This window comes from Bos mutus, chromosome 16 (genome assembly GCF_027580195.1).
Source record: "Bos mutus isolate GX-2022 chromosome 16, NWIPB_WYAK_1.1, whole genome shotgun sequence".
Classification (NCBI taxonomy): Eukaryota; Metazoa; Chordata; class Mammalia; order Artiodactyla; family Bovidae; genus Bos; species Bos mutus.
Genome location: NC_091632.1, coordinates 42300160 through 42323098, shown reverse-complemented (window position 1 = coordinate 42323098; position 22939 = coordinate 42300160). Strand labels below are relative to the sequence as shown.

General features: G+C 43.3%; 1 protein-coding gene across 1 annotated transcript in view; it reads left to right on the top strand.

Annotated features, from left to right (window-relative positions):
* Positions 1–22939, top strand: part of CLSTN1 (calsyntenin 1) — a 74740-nt gene that overhangs the window by 45916 nt on the left and 5885 nt on the right. The window contains 10 exon segments of the mRNA XM_070385204.1: positions 1829–1858; positions 3019–3174; positions 3177–3213; positions 4985–5193; positions 7194–7343; positions 7462–7647; positions 10808–11056; positions 12218–12339; positions 18619–18781; positions 21908–21964. Coding sequence (XP_070241305.1) covers positions 1829–1858; positions 3019–3174; positions 3177–3213; positions 4985–5193; positions 7194–7343; positions 7462–7647; positions 10808–11056; positions 12218–12339; positions 18619–18781; positions 21908–21964 — 1359 coding nt within the window.

Genomic DNA, 22939 nt, shown 5'->3' with positions numbered 1-22939 from the left:
GAGTCAGACACAACTGAGCAACTGATCTGATCTGATAAAACATTGCTTATGGACACTGACATTTGAATTTCTTATAATTATCTTGTGTCATGAAATAACACACAGAAACCATCTTCAGCTCGCAGGCCACTCAGAAATACGCTCTGGCTGGATGTGGCCTGCCGGTTTGCCTGCCCCCTGCCCTGAGCAGCGCTGTCCAGTAGAGCTTGCAGTGTGATGGAATGTTCATGTCTACATCTCCGTTGAATAGTTGCTAGTCACGTGTGGCTCTTGAGCACTTGAAATGCAGCCAGTGCGACGGAGGAACTGAGTTTGTATTATTATGCACTTAAAAATTTTTTTAAATTTATTTTTGAAAGTATTTATTTATTTGGCTGTGCTGGGTCTTCATTGATGCTCAGGCTTTTCTCTAGTTGTGGCGAGCTGGGACTACTCTCTGGCGGTGGTGTATGGATTTCTCATTGCCGGGGGCTCCTCTTGTTGCGGAGCACGGGCTGTAAGGCACGCAGGCTTCAGCAGTTGTGGCTTCTGAGCTCTAGAGCACAGACTCAGTAGTTGTGGCTCCTGGGCTTAGTTGCTCCGAGGCATGTGAGATCTTCCTGGCTCAGGGATCGAACCGGCGTCTCCTGCACTCGCAGGTAGATTCTTATCCACTGAGCTACCAGGGAAGCCCAATATTATGCACTTTTAACATGAATTTCAGTTCAGTTTTAAGCAGTTTTAAGCCACGTGGCTAGTGGCTTGAGCCTTGTTCACACAGCAGAGCACTGGAACTCCAGTGTGTTCACACAATGGGAAATCATTACCACAACAGCCAGTGTTTGTGGAGGGCTTCCTTTATGCTGGGCAGTGTTTTAAGCACTTACGTTTTAACTCACTGGCTTCTAACTGTGTGTACCAGTGAGAGTGAATGAACTCTGTATCTGCAGGTGCTAGCAAAGATAAATACATCTCAGATGCGCACGGCTGGAAAAGGTGGAGTGAAAAATCAAGTCACAAGAACTGCATGTCACAAACACAATGAAACAATACTGTTCAGGGATATACATTAAAAAAGGGGGGGGCAGGAAATTGAGACTGGGTAACCTTTTGGTTTCCTTGGCGAGGCCACGCCGAGTCTGGGGCAGGGTACCCCTGACCTTCTTGTATCTGCTCTCTAGTGGGTCGTAGGGGGAGGTGAGCAGGATTTATACTGACTTGGAAGAACAGGTGTTTCAGGAAGTGAAAACCATGATCGTGGCAGCATCGCTACAGTTAGGACCGAATCTGCTTTCAGTTCACATATAAGCAGATGTTCCAGGAGAAGAGGTCTCTATGGATATGGGTTGCCTTGGTTGGGTACCTTAGATGAGAAAACATGGTTATTTATTCAGGCCAAGAACAAAGGGGTTGAAATAAAACCCTTCCCTCCCACTGTTTCCTTAAGGCCAATGATGAGTTGAATGTTAGGGTATTCAGCCACCAAGAACTTAGCTTCAAAATGAAAATCTGAAAACTAGAAAACAGCAACTAGACTGACTTAGACACTGTTATCATCCACGCATTCCTGAAAAGAGAGATCCCCATCACACCTGTGGGTGTGAGGAAACTTCACAGCAGTATTTCATCCCTAGGCTAGTGTCATCTGTGGTAAGTGGGATGCAAAGAGACATTTTGTTCTTGAAGGTTCAGTTTTGCTCTAACAATGTTAGCCACTGGCTACTGAGTGTATTGTTAAACGATGTCAAGCTTTTCTATGTAATATGTGCATCTTTGACTTTTTTTTCTTATTGTTTAGAGTTCGTTCTTTCCTGTATTACTGACATGGGTTTATCTTTTCTCCCTTTAGAGAGTTTTGAGGTGACAGTCACCAAAGAAGGTGATAAAGGGTTCTTTCTATCCCTCTTATGACATTAACCCACTAACTATGTTAATGAAATTGGGACTCAGCCCTCAAACAGAAGAAACTGTCATGCTCTTTCCCCCTATTTATTCTCCTACTTTGTTTCTATTTTTTAAGTCTATTGATGGGAATTGTATGTAACCAAACCCTTGGTTAGAAATATCTGGAAATCAGACATCCATTTGAACTATATGGATAATCCTATTCTTTTTTAAAAAATTGGATCTGAGAGATTCACTGTGTAACCATTTTCTGCTTGTTGTAATTTTGGAAGTTTTGTTTTTATGTGAAATATATTCTACACACATCAGAATGTTTATATGTGTTCTCCCCTGGGCCAGAATGGAGACCTACACTTTAACTCCCAGTGAAGCTCATAAACGAACTTGGATGCACTTCCATTCCCAGGCAGGCTTCTTCTTCAGGTCTGATAGGATAAAGTCCAAAACCAAGGGCAGTCTAGCACATCCCTCCCCAGAATGGAGATTGTATCTCAATCACAGATGATAGCTGTTGAAATGGATGCCTGAAAAGTTGGTATTTCTACCTTTTTCTCATTTAGTAGTTTGTTTTGATTCCCTAATTTTAGCCAGGCTCATTGCACAGGAAGACTTGTTTCTTAGAATTTTTTTTTTTTTTTTGGACAGACCTTCTGTAATTCTGGTGCTGAACCTATGCCTCACGCTTCTTCCTTTCTCAACACTTAACTGTGCCTTTTAGCCTCCTCTCTGGTCCAAATCAAAACCACTGCCCGGCCCTCCCAGGTCCCTGGGCAGCTCCTCTGTGTTACCAGGCCTTGGCTGTTAGCTAATGAAACTACTTTACCCCGGAGCTCTCCTAAGTACTCCTGTGAAATGCCTGTCTATATTTTCTCTTTCTCTCTTTTGTATTCCTGCATGAATGGATGCAAAGTTAAACAAGTTGCTTGGAAAGCCAGAACATGCTTCTTTTTACTAAAGCCCCCAGAACTTACCCCCTATGAAAGCACAAGCGCCCTCGCTTTGTCCACAGACCCTCCCCCCACCCCCAACCCCTGGCTGCCGAATTGTTGTTGTTCATTTTCTTTAGGGGTGGAGGGGAGCGCACCCTGGGTTTATGTGGCAGAAATCCTAACCCATGCTGCTTTGACTCCCCAGGTGAGATTTGTGGATTTAAGATTCATGGACAGAATGTGCCCTTTGACGCAGTGGTGGTGGATAAATCCACTGGCGAGGGGGTCATTCGTTCCACAGAGAAGCTGGACTGTGAGCTGCAGAAGGATTACACATTCACCATCCAGGCCTATGACTGCGGAAGGGGCCAGACGGGGCCAATGTGAAAAAATCTCACAAGTAAGTGAGCGGGACAAAGAGTGTATGCGTGTGTGTGTGTGTGTGTGTGTGTGTGTGTGTAAGGAAAACCGTGACTGTTGCCACTGTCCTAAAACTTACTGCTTTTGTTTGCTTTTAAAATATTTGTTTATTTGGCTGTGCCAGGTCTTAATTGTGGCATGCTAACTGTTAGTGTGGCATGTAGGATCTGGTTCCCTGACCATGGATCGGACCCCGGCGCCCTGCATTGTGAGTGCAGAGTCTTAGACACTGTACTGCCAAGGAAGTCCCACGACTTTTCAGTTTTGAAACACAAGGCAGAGGATAGTTTCTGATTGTCCCTATTGAGATTGTCAGCTCTTTGAAGGCAGGAATCCTGTGTGTTTACCCTTGTGTATGGCTCCCAGCAAGTGTCCAATACTTGTTAGATGTTGAATAAATGAATGAGTAATTTTATTCTCCCAGCTACTCTAGTAAAAATGCTAGGGCCTTCCATTGAAAATTCGACAAGCCCACTTTTCCTGGAGGAAGATATTCTTTTGTTATGTTTATATATATATGTATTTTTTTTCCCATAAATTTTAAGGGCATGAAATGCATTTGAGCGGGTAAAAGAAAGCTTACTTCTGCCCCCAATCCTGGGTATGTTCACATGCTTACTACCAGTTGAGAACTACTGGTGTCACGGAGACAATTGGACAAGACCTAGATTTAGTCTTTTTCTAGGTCTTTTCTCCACCATTTACTAGTCCCCCAACATTAGGCAAATTTAATTTTTCCAAGTATCAGTTTCTTCTTACTGTATTGGTTAAGGAAAGAAGCTCCGTGGGTGAGGTGATGTCACATATCCCACTGTGAGGGTCAGGATGGATGGGGGTACCATGGGGTAGGGAGGGTCTTGGTGAATAGCTGGATGCTACATGTCAGTGAATCATGCCTCATCCATTTTACAAAGTGCGATGTTGCGGTTTTCCTTGACAAAGGCCTTGTTTCAGTCAGGGACCTTGTCTGATTCAGAAACATGCCCTGGTCAGTAGCACTCGAGATTGATGGTTTTCAGTAGCTTGGTCTGATGATGCCTTAGTTTTCTTGTGCCCACACTGGGGAGATGGAATGTAGTTGATCAGGGAGGGCAAGTTGAAGTCCTTCATTTGTTGGTCAGTAGTGGGTGATATCCCAGCAGTGGTTTACTGATGCTCTCTATTCCTTAGAAGCAGGATAAAACTTGTTTTAATAAGCTCATAATTTCCCATTTTCTATCTCTGCTTTTTACCTCTACTTCCTAACGTTTTTTTCTCCCGGATTTTGTAACAAAATATTTTTAACTTTCTGGGTTGAGCACAAACAGATATCTGGTATATAGTTACCCGCCTTGTGCATGCCCTGCCCTACATTGTCAAGAAAATCCCGTCTCTCTCTTTTGTTTTTTTTGACTGCTCCATGCAGTGTATGGGATCTTAGTTCCCCAACCGGGGATTCAACCTGTGCTACCTGCTTTGGAAGCACAGAGTCTTAACCACTGAACCACCAGGGAAGTCTCCCAAGTCTGTTATTTACCAGCTGCCTTACTCAGTAGGACTTTGTAGCATCAACCCAAATTCCTGTTTTAACTTTCTGTTGTCTCCATGCTAAATTAAAAACAGTGAGCAGTTTAATTTTCATCTCCACATATAATTTAATAAAACAAGATATCGGAAAAAAAGGAAATTTAACCATAGGGCAGAAGTTTATTCTTCGGGTAAAAATACAAACAAGCAAAACTGACAGCTTTTTTCCCCCCCCGTTCTTCCAGAGCAACTGTCCACATTCAGGTGAACGACGTCAACGAATATGCGCCCGTGTTCAAGGAGAAGTCCTACAAAGCCACAGTGGTGGAGGGGAAGCAGTACGACAGCATCTTGAGGGTGGAGGCGGTGGACGCGGACTGCTCCCCCCAGTTCAGCCAAATCTGCAGCTATGAGATCGTCACCCCAGATGTGCCATTCACCGTTGACAAAGATGGTGAGAACCCAGAAGTGGGCACATTCCTCCCCGACGGGGAGATGGGGCAGGCAGCCCCCTCTACACCAGTTGGCTTCAAACCCACACTTTGTCTGCACTTCAGTGAAACTCACAGTCAGTCCATTCAGGCTGCTCTCACACCAAACACCATAAACACAAAATGACAGACACTTACTTCATACAGTTCTGGAGGCTGGGAAGTCTAAGACAGAGTGCTCAATAATTCAGTGTTGGTGAGGACCTGCTTCTTGCTGTGTCCGCACATGGCAGGGAGAAAGCTCTAGTCTCTTTGTCTTGTATGGACACTGATCCCATATCGAGGGCTCCACCCTTGTGAGCTTACCTAAAGCTCATCACCTCCCAAAGGCCCCACCTCCTAATACATTACCATGAGGGTCACAACTTCAAGTGTAAGAATTTGGGAGGACACACACATTCAGTCCATAGCAAGACCTAACTTGGTGTGTCTGTTTCACGCTTAAGTTTTTTTTTAAATTGAAGTATAGTTGATTTACAATGTTATGTTAGTTTCAGGTGTATAGCACAGTGACTCAGTTGTGTGTGTGGTCCATACCGAGTGGCTTGTGGGATCTTAGTTGCCTGACCAGGAACTGAACTCCTGCTCCGTGCAGGGAAGCTCAGAGTCCTAACCACTGAAACACCAGAGAATTCCCTACCTCATTGTAGTTTTGATTTACATTTCTCTAATAGTTAGCCTTGTTGAGTATCTTTTCATACAGGTGCCTTTTGGCCATCTGTATGTCTTTGGAGAAATATCTGTTTAGATTACGTTTAAATTTTTACTCTGTCCCCTGAAAGCCTGTTTTCTGACACCAAAGTTTGATGTTTGACAAAAACATTCTCTTTTAGGATGATCATTTTTCTCCTTTCCCACTGAAATCTAATAAAAATCCACTGCCTAAGATGTTTTTATTTTATCATCTCCCTGCCTTTCAGCCAGCTTGCATCCGAACAAGACTGCTTCTCAATTTGCCTTGTTTTCTGTTCTCCATCACATTGGAATCTTCTGCCTCATCTTGAAAATGAAGTTGATACCTTACTGCCAGCCCCACCTCCATCCTTAGTAATGGAACAGTATTAACTTAGTCTGGAGCTCAGCTTCTTTATTGGGTTATGGCTTCTTGATGATCCTGTGGTGTCTCCATTGTTAACACACAGTCCAGAATCTTCGATGAAATGATGGACACGATGCAAACACTTTGCAGATATCTGCACACATGTTGAGAAAGCAGGCTTCTCTCCTGCTTGGCGAGGGTAGGAAGTCTCTCTAAAAAAGTAAATCTTTTAGCAAAAAGTATTTAATGCAGCTTCATCTCATATTTAATATTTGAATTACTTGGATTATTTTGTCTATTTATGCTTTTACACATTATCTTGTTGTTGTTTAGTCAGTAAGTCGTGTCTGACTCTGTGACCCCATGGACTGTAGCCTGCCAGGCTTCTCTGTCTGTGGGATTTCCCAGGCAGGAATACTGGAGTGGGTTGCCATTCCCTTCACCAGGGCATCTTCCCAAGACCCAGAGATCGAGCCCATGTCTCCTTTACCACTGAGCCACCAGGGAAGCCCTTACATATTAAATCTTAAATATAAAATCAAATACAGCTGTAAGAATAAATGAAGGCTGCATTCTGTAGACTCATTCTTCTGCTTAAACAGTCTTTCAAGGTGGATTTAGTGTGTGTTCAAGCTCAGGAAAGCCAAACTGAGTGTTAATTATCTGAAGCATAAGTTTATTTCTGTGTTAGTACTTCCAGGGCTGAAAGCACGTGCATTTTGTGTTTCAGCGTAGGACGACAGAAGTAAAACACAACATGGGCTTGAAAATAATCTGGAAAAAAATGTATATATACATGAATCACTTTGCTGTACACCTGAAACTGACACAGTATTGTACATCAACTGTACTTCAATTAAAAAAAGTCAGGAGGAGGGAAACGGAATGGGTTTCGGTTCTCACTGTTGTTTTTCCCTTTGGAAGGTTACATTAAAAACACAGAGAAGCTGAACTATGGTAAAGAGCACCAGTACAAGCTGACTGTCACGGCCTACGACTGCGGGAAGAAAAGAGCAGCAGAAGACGTTTTGGTGAAGATCAGCATCAAGCCCACCTGCACCCCTGGGTGGCAAGGTGAGCCTCCCTCTCTGTGCTGCTCTCGCACCTGCTCCAAAAGTCTGTCCACCATGGAGACCTAACAGGAGTGTTCCTCCTCTCCCCTCCACCCCACCCTCCCCGTGGGCCCACGCAGGATGGAACAACAGGGTGGAATACGAGCCTGGCACCGGCGCTCTGACACTCTTTCCGAATGTCCACCTGGAAACGTGTGACGAGTCGGTGGCCTCGGCACAGGTGGTGGTGGAGCTGGAGACCAGCCACATCGGGAAGGGCTGTGACCGTGACACCTACTCCGAGAAGTCACTTCATCGGCTCTGCGGTAAGGAGGCGAGGGAGGAACCCCAGGCCCCAAAAGCCCATTCAGAAGAGTGTGTGCGTGTGCTACCTTAAGACCCACTGATTTCAAGCATGTCTTTCTCTAACATACGTTGGGAATCATCCAAATAAGGGTTCTGTAAGGAGTGTGCTTTAAATGAAATGAAATTATTATTTAAGGACTAAAGAAAAAAAACTAGGTAACGTGATAGCTTTTGGCAAACGTGAAATAGGAAATGAAAATGAAACCTGCATTGAATATATAGTCTTTGTGTCCCACAAACAAGGTGTGGAGCAGGTGGAGCATAGAATGGTCAAGAATTTGACCCAAGGCTCATTCTCCATCTTCACCATCAGTCTGGATATTTTTCGGGTTTATGTAAGTCAGGTGGAGGAGAGGTATGGATACTTCTCAGGGAAAATGCTGAGGAAGAATCTTTCACACAGCTGGTGGTAGAACACCAGTAACTTTTTTATGTTATGTTTTGGCCACTCTGCTCAGCACATGGGATCTTAGTTCCCGGACCAGGGACTGAATCTGTATCCCCTGCAGTGGGAACATGGTGTGTTAACCACTGAATCACCAGGGAAGTCCCAGAACACCACTAACTTAAATTGTTTCTTGATGATCAGAAGGGTCTCTTGTGTTCTGGGAGCTACTCAGTAAGAGCTTCGGAGGCAGTGTTTTCTGATGCTCACTTGTCTCTTCACCAAATGATAACAGACTTGGGCAACCGATTTTCTTACATAATTGAAAATTGTCATATGAAGAAGCAGCAACAGGGAAAAAGTATATTCTCTGTTGGCTCATCCCTGTGCTGAATATACTTGGGTGTCTGACTATGAGTCCAGATTCTCATAATCAGGTACCTAAAAATGTGTAAGTGAAGACGTCTGGAGTATTTTCTGTTTTAAATTATGTAAGTATAATGTAAAAACCATGCTTTCTCATGCCATTCTTCTTTAGCTTTTTATTTTTTAAAACTTTCTGTTTTGTACTAGGGTATAGCAGTTAACAAACAATGTGGTGATAGTTTCAGGTGAACAGCAAAGAGACTCAGCCATACATTTATCTGTATCCATTCTTGCCCAAACTCCCCTGCCCTCCAGGCCACCACATAGCATTGAGCAGAGTTCTGGGCTATACAGTAGGTCCTTGTTGGTTATCCGTTTTAAATACAGCAGTGTCGACCCCAGACTTCCTGACTCTCCCCACCCACCCACCGCCACCCACCTAATTCATCACCCCTGACACCCTTCTCTAAGTCTGTGAGTCTGTATCTGTTTTGTAAGTTCATTTGTATCATTTCTTTTAAGATTCCTCATATAAGGGATGTCATAGGATATTTCTCCTTCTCTCCTGACTTAACTTCACTCCGGGAATTTGGTGATGGACAGGGAGGCCTGGCATGCTGCGATTCATGGGGTCGCAAAGAGTTGGATATGACTGAGCGACTGATCTGATCTGATCTGATCTGAACTTCACTCAGTACAATAGTCTCTTGCTTCATCCATATTGCTGCTGCCATTATTTATTTGGTATTTAATAAGCATTTTCTCAGCAGAACAGTTCAAAGATAGAAAGAATTTCCTGTCCGAGTGCTTCCTATATACACTAGGTTACTTGCACACGTGTTATTTTCTTTATCATCCCATCAGGCCCACAAAGGCAGTGGAGTTATTCCTCATCTTTCCAGAGGAATTAGTTGAGACTGAGGGAGACTGAGTTGCCTCACACTTTTAGGAAGAGCCTGAGCTTGGATTTGAACTGAGATCAGATGATACTTGAAAGACCAATCTGTTCTAGCCTAGTCCTGCTGCTCCTATAAATAGGAAAGTTAAGGGCCCAGGGGCTGGGAGAGGTTGCAGAATTCTCTGTGGACGAATTAAAAAAAAAAAAATTGAGCCTGGCAATGTTTAACAACAGTTGTGAAAATGTCTCATGTACTCTGGCTTAGTATCCCGTTTCTAGAATTTATCCTAAGGGAATAATCATGGAGACCCTGAGGTCCTCGTCGACGCAAGGTTTATCACAGAAAAGAATTAGAGGTGACTCTGCTCACAGGACAGATTAGTTAAATAAATTATTGTACAAATTCTATCCAATAAAGTGCTGTTCAGACATTTTAAATTGTGCTCGAGACTATGAATGGTCATATATGTAAGTACAGAGTAGGAGTCCATTTTTATAATATATTTTCATACACATTATACATATTTTAGTAATACGTGTATATCATAAAGAAAGGACTGGAAGTGTTTATACCCAGATGTTAACAGTGTATACAGTGGGGTGAGATCACGAGTAATGCTGCTTTTTTTTTTAATTAAAGTATAGTTGCTGTACAACATAGTGAGTCACAGTTTTTAAAAGTTAAAACTCCTCTTTCCTATTCCTTCTTCTTTTTCTTTTTTTTAAAGATAATAACCATGGTTATTTTTTCATCTTTTTAGTAATAAAAACTCTTAGTTTTGAGGAAAAGAAAACTGAATTAGCAGATTGTTTAGCCATTAAGATAAATACGGTGCCTTAATACATGTGCCCCAGTGTCAGAGCGACACTGTTCACAACAGTCACGACATGGAAGCAGCCTGTGTCCGTCAGCTGATGAATGGATAGTGTGTGTGTGTGTGATATTACTGAGCCATGAAAAAGAAAGAGATAATGCCATTTGCAGCAACATGGATGGACTTAGAGATCATCAAACTAAGTGAAGTAAGCCAGACAGACAAAGATGAGCGTCGTATGATATCACTTATATGTGGAATCTAAGAAGAATAAAAAAAATACACATGAATTTATTTACAAAATAGATGCATAAACGTAGAAAACAAACTTAGGCTTTTCAAAGGAGAAAGGGCAGAGGATTAACATATACACACTCCTATTTATGAAACAGATAAACAAAAAGGACCTACTATGTAGCACAGGGAACTCTACTTAATATCTTGTACCAACCTATAGTGAAAAAGAATGTAAAAAAAGAATACGTTTATGTATAACTGAATCACTTTGCTGTGTACCTCAAACTAGCACAACATTGTAAGTTAACTATGTTTCAATAGTAATTTTAAAATAAAGACTGTACCTCGTGGGCCTTGAAATGCTTATCCCATGTGAGTTCATTGCATGGTGCACAGTAAGCGTCACTGTGTTGCTTCAGGTGCTGCGTCTGGCACAGCTGAGCTGCTGCCTTCCCCAGGAGGCTCTTGGAACTGGACCGTCGGCCTTCCCACGGACAACGGCCATGACAGCGACCAGGTCTTTGAGTTCAACGGCACTCAGGCGGTGAGGGTCCCAGACGGCATCGTCTCCGTCAACCCCAAGGAGCCCTTTACGATCTCTGTGTGGATGAGGCACGGGCCATTTGGCAAGAAGAAGGAGACGATTCTTTGCAGCTCAGACAAAACAGGTAGGTCAGCTTTGCTGTAAGGGACATCCTTGCAGTGGAGCCTGGAGCCGGCACTTATTCTAACCCTAAAGGCTCCCACAGGCTGTTGGTGACACTCGTGGTTCTCTGCTCAAGATCTGGCACTGGCATCTAGGCATTTGTTAGTTTTACTCAGTGGATCAGGCCCCACTTCTCAGTAAAGCCCAAGTGTGCATGTTTGCGTGCGTGCATGCATGCTGAGTCGCTTCAGTCATGTCAACTCTCTGTGACCCTATGGACTGCAGCCCTCCAAGCTCCTTTGTCCGTGGGGTTCTCCAGATAGGAATACCGGAGTGGGTTGCCATGTCCTCATCCAGGGAATCTTCCCAACCCAGAGACTGAACCTGCAGCTCTTACATCTCCTGCATTTCCAGGCAGGTTTTTGACCACTAGTGCCACCTGGGAAGCCCACAACCCAAGTGTATCTGTTCCTAACCCTGCCTTGGCCCACCCTGGAGAGTTCGTTTAGGCTGGTAAAACTGTCTTCAAAATCCATTGAAGAAATAACAGCTTTTATTTCTCCTTTGGGTCTTAACACATTATTGACTGGAGATGCACATTTTTAGAGAGTGATATGATTAACATCACTGTGTTAAGTTGTTAGAACTTAAAATTGATCAAGGATTCACTGCACAACTTAACGATTGTTGTTATTCACATTTCGCTCTTAGATTTTTGTTCCAAACTTGTGTATATTGTAAACACAAGTTTATTACCCTAAATTTTTTTTATAATGATGCATAATGAAATTTTGAGTGAAGAAGAATTCTTCGGTGAATTTTAATGCAGATACTTTCTCTAATTGTCTGAGTGACATGTATACTGGAGTCTCATAAGATGGTAGTTCTTCAGAATATAGTTATACTTCAGATGATGTGAATATTCAACTAACAGACAAAAAACCTTAGTGATTAATTCTCATGTAGAAAGTGAAAATGAAACTCAACGGTGCTGGAGAAGATTTACAGATGTGTCAGGTGTAACTATTGAATGTAATAACCCACAAAGTGTTCGTGAAATAACAGAATTAATTTTTGGCCAGCCAGAATAAAAATGGCTGGGCACAGGTGTTAGTTTCTGCAAAAGCTGTCTGGTGAGTAGTGAGTTAAGCTGGCGGTTTACCAGTAGAATTTCTCTCTGCAGAGATGAACCGACACCATTACTCACTCTATGTCCACGGCTGCCGGCTGGTTTTCCTCCTCCGTCAGGATCCTTCAGAAGAGAAGAAATACAAACCTGCAGAGTTCCACTGGAAGCTGAGTCAGGTGAGGGAATGGAAAACTCACTGATAGGATTTTTTTTCAGAGAGAGTAAATGGGCACTGAAACTGCACAGGACCAACTATTTACGGGCAAGGTGTATTGAAGATTTTACGATTTCTGTGTCTGTGGGTAATAGGATAGCACATTAAATCCATGGAACTCCTTCACATTGAAAGACTTTGTTTTTTTTACATGTGTGTATTTTATACATAAAATATTAATACAGGCTTACCTTATTTTATTGTACTTCTCAGATATTGGGTTTTTTTTGGGGGGGGCATACTCTGCAGCATGCAGGATCTTAGTTCCCCAACCAGGAATCAAACCTGTGCCCCCCTACCCCAGCGCCTGCACTGAGAGCATGGAATCTTAACCACTGGACTGCCCTGGAAGTCCTAAGCATTTTCAGATGATGGTTACAGTTTTTAGTAAAGTATTTTTAAATTAGGCTTCCCTGGTGGCTCAGATAGTAAAGAATCTGCCTGAAATATAGGAGACCTGGCTTTGATCCCAGGGTCAGGCAAGGTCCCCTGGAGGAGGGCATGGCAACCCACTTCAGTATTTTTACCTGGAGAATTCCATGGACAGAGGATCCTGGCAGTCTGCAGTCCATGTGGTCGCAAAGAGTTGGACATGAGTAAGCGACTAAAATACAGACGCACAGACACAGGTATTTTTTAGACATAATGCAGTTGCACACTTAATAGTATAGTGTAAATATAACTTTTTATGCTTTGAGAAACCAAAAAAATTCATGTGACTCACTTTCTTGTGATACTTGATTCATTGCTGTGGTCTGGAGCTAAACCTGTGGTATCTCCAAGGTGTGCCTATATAAAGAAATAGTATGTTTCAAATACAAAATACTGTGTTATAATTTATTGAGATAAGCAGCACTTACTTAAAAATTGAGATCCTTGTATTTGTTTATTCATTGTCTAAGTCCTTGGCTCCCAAATTGTGCCCAGGACTCTTGGTGCCTCAGCAAATTCAGGGACACGATATTTTAAATTTTCAAGGAACCAGCAGTCTTGACATCTTTGAGACATCACATGAATTGCTAGGTCTTAGGTGTATTAAAGGAGTATTAGGAGTTTACAGTTTTGGCATTAGATCGTATTATAAACTTCTTGTGATGATGTCATATCTTTGCAAGGCTGATTTCCTAGCAGTTGCAGTGGTAAAAAAGCAAGTGTCATGTGCAAAGAATCAATGTGTTATAGGAAACAAAGAGATGCTGTGAACTGAGAAAGCCTTTCCATTACAATCACAGCAGGTTGTTTTGTCTCATGATTTAGAGTTGGGACAAGAAGGAAACATTTGGCCTGGGCTTAATTTATTTGTCTCCTGGAGTTAGTAGATATGAGCGGACATAGTGTTATATGTGCTTATAGTTGGTGAAATATAACATTGTCTGAAACTGTTACAAGATAGATACATAAGAGTCCATATGAGAAGAAGAAAGTGTGTTTTGGTAGAAAGATGAGGTCACTGTCCAGGTGACAGCATTCATCTCTTACTGTTGTCATTTTTATTTACCTAGATCATTTCTTTCTCGGAAACCATTGTCATAAATTTTTTCAAGACACTAAGAAAGGTATCCAGAAAAAAACTTTTGCAGCATAGGTATACATTTTAGGTATAGTTCTGTTTTCACAATCATAGCCTGCATTTATATATTTCATTTCTTCTTTTCTTTTAAATAAAAAGTTGACTGCACCCCACGGCATGGGGGATCTTAGTTCCCCAGCCAGGGATCAAACCCATGCCCCCCGCAGTGGAAGAGCAGAGTCCTAACCCCGGGACTGCCGGGGCATCCCAGTGTTTACTTCCTTCTGTTTACATGTTTTTGAAACTTTATCACGGAAAATTTTAGACATAGGTAAAAGTGGACAGATTAGTATAAGGCACAACTCCACACACCCTTCAGTTGGGTTCAGTAATTATCAGCTCTTGGTCAGTCTTACTTCATTGTTATCTCCACTGTTAATAGTTTTTCAATATCCATCCAGTGTTCAGATTGTTTCATAGGTGTTTTTGTGTTTACAGTTTTGTTTGTTTGAATCAGGATCCAATAAGGGGCCATACATTGGGATTGACTGATAGACTTTTTGAGTTTATTTTAATCTATAGACTCTCCTCTTCTCCCTTGGAATTCCTTTGGTAATAAAATCAGGCTTTAGTCCCATAGTTTTCAAGAGTTTAGATTTGCCTGGTTGCTTCCCTGTGGTGTAATGTAACGTGCTCCTCTGTCTTCTCCTCCTTTTAAAAATATTTATGTATTTATCTATCTGCCTACTTCCTTATGGCTGTGTTGGGTCTTAGTTGCAGCACATGCGCTCTTTATTGAGTGCGTGGGCTTCTCTATAGTTGAGGCACGTGGGCTTAGTTGCTCCTCCGCATATGGGATCTTATACCAGGGATCAAACTTGCATTCCCTGCTTGGGAAGGCAGATTCTTAACCACTGGACCACCCAGGAAGTCCCTCCTCTCTTTTCTTTATACCCCGTACATTGGGAGTGGGCTCTAAAGACTTAATCAGAATGGGGTTTAATGTTTCTGATCTGTTTAAACCCTGGGTCTGGTTTTTTCTCTTCGTGTTGTAAGCAGCCATCAATGGTCAGTGTCACTATCCTTGTGGCATTTGTTTTCTGGTCACTTGGGTGGTAGGAAGTGTGTTCCCAGGAAGGGCTCATGGGAACAGTTAATTCCTAAGTTCTTACATGTTGTTTTAATAGTTTGTCTGTGGCCTTTATACTGAAGGTCACTTTGGCTGGATATCTCATCTCTGGCTCAGATGTAAGATTTCTAAGAACAGAAAATCTCTCTCCATTGAGTTCTAACATAAAATGTTGCTATTAAACTCTGACAACAACTTGATTTTCTTTCATTTATAAAATATTTAGTCTTTTTGTTTGGATGATCATAGGATGTATTTCTTTCTCTTCCTCTTCTTTTTAATTTTATGAATACGTCTTGGTGGTTTTAGGTCTGTTTTCCCAAATATGTGTTATTCTCTTATAGTATCTAGTTTCAAATATTTGGGTATTTCATGCAGGGTTTTCGGTATTCTTTTTCATTGCTTTGGTTTTCCTCCCTGGGGACTCCTTTTATCTTTTGTTGATATTCTTCACCTTTTTTTTACTGTAACCGTCCCTTTCGTTTAAATCATTTCTGTATCCTGTCACCTCGTTTCTGAGTTGCTTTAATTATGAACTTGTTTTTTACTGTTTTATGTCATTCTCCTTGTGTCTTTTAGCATGTTTTAAGATAAAAGATCATCGTTCTCATCTCTTTTGTTAGGTATGACTTTCAGGTATGGTTTCATTAGCTGAAGGGATATTATTCCCTTTGGTTGTCTTTTCTTTTCCTTTTAAAAACTTCATGTGGAATTGAGTCATGATCATTTCCATTCCCCCACCCTCAGTTTTACATGAAATTAGCTTTCCTACACTTTGAAAAGAGATAGTTGATCAACATGACTTTTTTTCCCCCTAGCTTTAAGTTTTGAACTCTCCTTTCTGTTGTCTTTATAAAGGTTTTTTTTTTTTTAATGTGGCTTCACACCCTCTGGTATCTCCCGAATCTGAAACCCTGTTGCTTTTCTCCACTTGGCTTGTCTCAGCATTCATGTAGTCACCTCATCAGCAGTATTGTCGTGGGTGTTGTCTGTGGCTTGGGGTTTCACTCTCCTCATCTCCCTGTTTTCAAGGAAATTAAAAAATTATACTAATTCTACTACTATCTTCACTGCCTGCGTAGCTCAGTTGATAAAGAATCTGCCTGCAATGCAGAAGACCTGGGTTCAACTCCTGAGTCGGGAAGATTCCCTGGAGAAGGACATGGCTACCCACTCTAGTATTCTTGCCTGGGGAATGCCATGGACAGGGAAGCCTGGTGGGCTACACAGTCCATGGGGTTTCAAAGAGTCAGACACAGCTAAGTGAGTGAGCACACACGTGCACAAAGGGGAGCGAGGCTATTGTTGATGTAAAGTGAGTAGTTGGAGTGGTCCCAGGTGGCCCTAGTGGTAAAGAACCTGCCTGCCAGCAGGGGACAGAAGAGACATGGGTTCGATCCCTGGGTCAGGAAGATCCCCTGGCGGAGGCCATGGCAACCCACTCCAGTATTCTTGCCTGGAGAATCCCATAGACAGAGGACCCTGGTGGGCAACAGTCCATGGGGTCGCAAGAGTCAGACACGACTTAGCGACGCACTTGAACTTGACTACTGTCTTCTTAGAATATGCTCATAGACTTTGACCAAATATTACTGATATTTAAGTACAGTGTTATTCTACTAATCCCCTAGAAACCTGTAATATCTGTAAAACTAGGAATGTAATATAAATTACTTTCTGAAGAAACTTCTATTACAGAACTTGTTTGAAATAAAGACTTAAACTAAAATTAAGATCTTAATGATGCTAAAGCTGAAACTCCAGTACTTTGGCCAACTCATATGAAGAGTTGACTCATTGGAAAAGACTCTGATGCTGGGAGGGATTGGGGGCAGGAGGAGAAGGGGACGCCAGAGGATGAGATGGCTGGATGGCATCACTGACTCGATGGACATGAGTCTGAGTGAACTCTGGGAGTTGGTGATGGACAGGGAGGCCTGGCGTACTGTGATTCATGGGGTCGCAAAGAGTCGGACTCGACTGAGCGACTGAATTGAACTGAACCTATCTCAAAAGTGAATTACTGTGTAATTCCTTTATTTAGAAATATGTGATGACACATTTATATACACACATATCATGAATATATACTAAACATATATACAATGTTATAAGTTTGAATTTTTCCTCAGGCTCAAAAGCAGTTGCTTTTCTTTTGGGAGTAATCTTTGGTAATGTCTTCATTTATTTTGATGTTTCTGGCCTGTTTAAGCTCTCAATTTCTACTTGGTTCAATTTCTTAGAACTAAAAGGTAAATTGGGCAAACTTAAATTGGAAGAGACTCTGATGCTGGGAGGGATTGGGGGCAGGAGGAGAAGGGGACGACAGAGGATGAGATGGCTGGATGGCATCACCAACTCGATGGACATGAGTTTGAGTGAACTCCGGGAGATGGTGATGGACAGGGAGGCCTGGCATGCTGCGATTCATGGGGTCGCAAAGAGTCAGACACGACTGAGCGACTAAACTGAACTGGAAAAAAAAATTATTCATTTATTTGATTTTTGGCTTCATTGCTGCTTGGGCTTTTCTCTAGTTTCGGCAAGCAGGGGCTGCTCTCCCATTGGGGTGCGCAGGCTTTTCGTTGCAGTGGCCTTTCTGTTGGAGGGCATGGGCTCTAGAATGTGTGGGCTTCAGTAGTTGCAGCACATGGGCTCAGTAGTTGTGGCACACAGGCCTAGTTGCTCTGCCACATGTGGGATCTTCTCACATCAGGGATTGAACCCATGTCTCCAGCGTTTGTCATCAGATTCTTTATCACTGGGCCATCAGGGAAGCTTTGGGCAAACTATTTGAAAGGCATGTTTAGAAATTTCATCCCACAGTATCTCCTTCTCTGCTTGTCCCTGTTCTTGCATAAAACATAAGCCAGAAATCAGGCCAGTGCCAGACCAGGTGGGGCCTCGGAGACTGCAGACCAGCACTCCCTGCGTGACAGCAAGGGATAGGAGAGGAACTCAGTTGAATTTGGCCACGTGAGCTTAATGTTCATATTTGTATAGAGCATCATCTTTGAACCGAGAAAGGAAAGCACATGATGCACAGTGGGCCTCATTCTGAGACGGGAGGTATTTTTCATTTTGATCCAGAAAAGGAACTGCCAGCCCCCCGAGTGGTGACCATCCTGCCGATACTAGAATTCCCTCGTGTCACGCTCCTGGCAGAAGGGGGTTGGGCAGCTCACCGTTTGAAGCGCCCCTCCCTGCCCCCCAGTCTGACATGTCCTTGAGGTGGTTGTCACCTGGGCCGTTTGGGTGAGACATGGTGGGAAGAGACATATTTTGTTGCCTTTTTATTTATTGATTGATGATGTGGACCATTTTTAAAGTCTTTATTGAATTTGTTAACAATATTGCTTCTGTTTTATGTTTTGGTATTTTGGCCACAAGGCACGTGGGGTCTTGGTTCCCTGACCAGGGATGGAACCCACACCCCTTGCATTGGAAGGCGAAGTCTTAACCACTGGACCGCCAGGGAAGTTCCTGTTGCATTAAATCTTTTCCTTTCTAGGAAAACAGAAATTCGTTCTCGTGTCCAGTTGTGTGGAAGGGTGAGAAGGAAGGAGAGTGTTACACACCTAACGCTTCCCTTGGCCCCACAGGTCTGTGACGAGGAATGGCATCACTACGTCCTCAACGTGGAAATCCCCAGTGTGACCCTCTACGTGGACGGTGTCCCTCATGAGCCCTTCTCTGTCACTGAAGATTACCCACTTCATCCATCCAAGATCGAAACCCAGCTCGTGGTTGGGGCTTGCTGGCAAGGTAACGGTCACGGGTACTCCTTTTCCCCTCAGTCTCAGGAGCAATACTTTTTCTCTGCTGTGTTGATATTAATAGAAGCAGGCTCTTCTCAGTATTCTCATTCCTTGCTGTCCTGTCCTTTATCTTTTCATTCCTTTGCCTGGTGTTGCCTTTCTGGGGGCATTGCTGTGCAAGGCTTTGGGGCAGCTCTGTGATGCTCGCTGGAGGCAGTGAAGGATGGGAACACCCTTCCTGAGGGCCTGGGAGGGAGCGTTGTGCAGAGAGAGAGTGTGTTGAGGAACATGTTTATAAATTAATCTGTTAATTGGAAAGTTTACAAAAACACAGAAACAGCAGATGTGTGAGTTGCTCTGGCCCAGAGGGCACATCAGAGTGTTTGTGCTTGGTAGCCTGGTAGAAGCACTTCAGTGAGGACTGGAGAAGAGTCTGTGGGCATCTCTGCCGAAAGACCGAGATGGGATGTGATGACAATCACCAGCAAGACAGTACAGCTTATTCTTGTTTTCTAAGTGGCAGGCTGTGTCCTTATGGCTTAACATACATTATCTCATTAATTCTAAGTGATACGTCTGTGGGGCAGAAGCTCTTTTTATCCCTATTTCACAGCTGAAAAACTGAGATGAAGAAAAGAAGCAAGCCGTGTTAATCAGCTGATCACATGGCGCTAGGGTTTGAACCCCTGGAGCTGGTGCACTCGGGCCGGGGTCTCTGATCCACCGAATGAAGAGTGTTAACGTTTTCTGTGCCATGGATTCCTCTGGTAGTCTGGGAAGCCTGAGGATCCCTTCTTAGAAGGATAATTTCTTATGACCCTATAAAATAAAATACATAGGATTTCAAAGGTGACCAATTAGATTGAAGTACATACAGTTATGCAAGTGCTAAAAGCCCTTATTTGTGAAATAGTAACATTTGCGCCACTCTTCACATGTGAAGATCAGGCACATCTGTTAACTGCTGTGAGTCAGAATAGCAAGGGGCTTTGTAACAATGCTTGTCGATGCAATGGGACATGATTTCTATTTGCAAAGTCACGGTTTCTTCCAATATTCTTGTCATTTGTAGCTGACATTTATAAGGAAAGGGAAAACTAAATATTAGAAGTTAGTGAAAATAAGCATGTGATCTTTCCCACCCAAGTTGACAGGTCTCCTGGTCTGCTGTTGAGGTTCATGGGGTCCCGCCTCCAACCCTTGCCCTTGACTCTGTTGTGTGACTGCAGGGTGTCATCATCACATGTACCGGGTAAATCAGCCTTCCTTTTCCTTCTCTGTGGAAGTGTTGTACCTGGAGTTAGACTAGAAATTTATGAAAGAGCCTAATTTCCAAGACATCATTTGAGCAAACTCTGGGAGACGGTGAAGGACAGGGAAACCTGGCATGCTGCAGGCCGTGGGGTTGCAGAGTCCAACACGACTGAGCAACTGAACAACAACAGTTTCCAAGACAGTTTTGCTGCTTTTAGGAGGATTGAATTTCATAATCTTCCTGCAGATCCTTTCAAATGAAAAGGAATACGACAGTATTCACAGTGAACTTCTTCAGTGAATTCCCAGATTTAATTCTGGTGACAGTCGGTTGTAAGAAATGAGAACGTGAGACCAAGGAGTGAGGAATAAATTATTGGGCATATCGGAAGTTTTTCTTATTCTTAAAATTTCAGTTCATATTAGCTTCCACAATTTCTCAGTAAAGACTTGAATAAGAATACAAGAGCCAACCTAAGTGTTATTTGTATTCTGAGAACTTTGTTGCATGGGTTAAAATAAGCCCTCACATTCCAGTCTGCCTTCCTGTTCGTGTCCTGGTGCCTCTGCTGTCAGATGGCCGTCACTTTCACCCTCTCTCATCTCTTTCTACCTCAGCCCTCTCGGCATCGTCAGCCAGAAAAATCTCCCTAGATCTCCAAACCAAACACAAGTTTTTAGAAATTGTAGTTAACAGGAAAAAAGATCTCCTTTCTTCCTTTCAGGGGATTTGAGATCCCTTTCTTTTCAAATTCACTATGGGGAACTCAGGCTTTAGGCCCCCTCATTGCATCAACAGAAACATCAGTTCTTACTGTGGGTTGTGAAGACAGAGGATCTATGTGGGCCCCAGGGCTCACCTGTGTGTTTAGGGGACGGAGGAGCTGTGTGGACCCCAGGGCTCACCTGTGCACACCTGGTCTGGAGCCCACTCATCTGCAGCTAAAGCTAAAGGTGGAGAGGCCTGTTCTGCAAGATGGGGCGGACACAGGGAAGCAGTCTTGAAAGTGGAGACTCTGTCCTCTTATCGGGTGGGTGTGTGCCTGGACCCAGAACACTGGTGGGGACAGCAGCTGCTGTCCCTGAGCCATCACTGATTGAGTATGTTTCTCTGGGTTAAGTTCCCTAATCTCTGACTCCCTTCCTGTTCAGAAAAACTGGTTAAAAATGCCTTCCTTCCTCTGTCCCTTGGAAGTCAAAGTCTCAACCAATTATGTACTCCTTTTGAGCCTTCAAAAGTTATACACATTCACTACATAGCACCCTTTGGATGCTGATGTGTGTGTCCCCATCAGGAAGGCTGGCGCTGTGGTCCAGGAGGGCTGCCATTTGCATGGGGTCCGTCTCTGCCACCAACGTCAGCCACCATCTGGCTGGGTCCTGCCTGGGCAGGTTGAGGAGATCAGTGAATTGAGCACACGGCTTTCACTCCGTCTTATTTTGAATCCAACTTGTGTTTTGGCAAGGAGGCTGTAGGAAGGCAAAATAAAAGACTGGAAAAAGATGAACAACATGGTCCTACTGGATAGCCCAGAGAACTATATTCAATATCCTCTGATCAACCATAATGGAAAAGAATATGAAAAAGGGTGTGTGTGTGTGTGTGTGTGTGTGTGTAACTGAATCACATTGCTGAACAACAGAGATTAACTTCGTAAATCAACTACAATTAAACTTTTTTTTAAAAGGATGGGAAGAAGCATTGGGATGGTAAAAGGTGATGATGTACAAGCTTCATCCAGGTGGAGTGTGTCAAGAGGGATGAGAGGCGAAGGGTTCTCTTTGGGTTTGGTCACTTTTCGAAACTAATTTTCAAGGTCCAGTTCTGAAGAGCCTAACCTCTTGGTCCTTTTATATTGTCTGTCTTGCTTTTCTACAGAGTATTCAGGAGTTGAAAGTGACAATGAAACTGAGCCTGTGCCTCTGGCCTCCGCAGGTCCCTGGACTCTTGCCTACGGTTCACTATTGTGTTTCATTTAAAGACAAGACCTCCATTCATTGCCCATTCCGCATGCGACACCCCAGTTGCATTTGGGTCCCAGACACTGTCTTGAGCTGCTGCTTTGCCTTATGCTGCCCCATTGCATCATGGGATTTCCTTTTTCTGCCCGTGCTGATCCCAGCTGAAGTGAGAGCAAATGACTCATTCATGCGAGGCACTAATGGGAGTTTCTTTTACCCCCTTCATCAAATCTCACCCCATCCCACTGCCTGAGACACCTTGCTGAAATCTCACAGGCTACCTCCTGCTGCTTGTGTGTCTGAACCACCAGACAGGAAAAGACTCGTGTCTAGATATTCTGTCCTGCCCGATAATAAATTCTAAATAATGTTTCTTAGAGATCTCAATCCCTAACAGTGATGTTGCGTGTAATGTCCTTGTCAGGATTGAGACGTGCTGCTGACAGTCAGGCTCTTCTCCTTCAGTGTAGGAACAGGGTTTACTACCTCCTGATATTGGCTCTTTGTGACAGCCTGTCAAGGGCCACTTTCTGGCTTTTTCTTATAACATCTTCACTCTCCTCAGCTGTCCTCAGTAGTTGGAGACAGGCATGCTGTGAGTCAATGAAACAGCCATCTGAGTGGCCTTGATACTAGGCTTCTAAGTGCAGGATGGGGTTTTAACACTCATCTTTCTACTCCTGCTTGTGTATGTTCATCCCCGAGTTTGTATGTATTCTGGGAATATGCTCAGTTAGAAAAAAGCAACCTAAGGGGAATTCCCTTTTCGTCCAGTGGTCAGGACCCAGCGCTTTCACTTCAGGGGCCCAGGTGTGATTCCTGGTCAGGGAACTAAGATCCTGCATCCACATGGTCCAGCCAAAAATAAATAAATTTTAAAAAGGCAGCCCAGCATCTGATCCAGCTGACTGAGAAGGCAGTGGTTGAAGAGACTAGCACCAGTAAGATG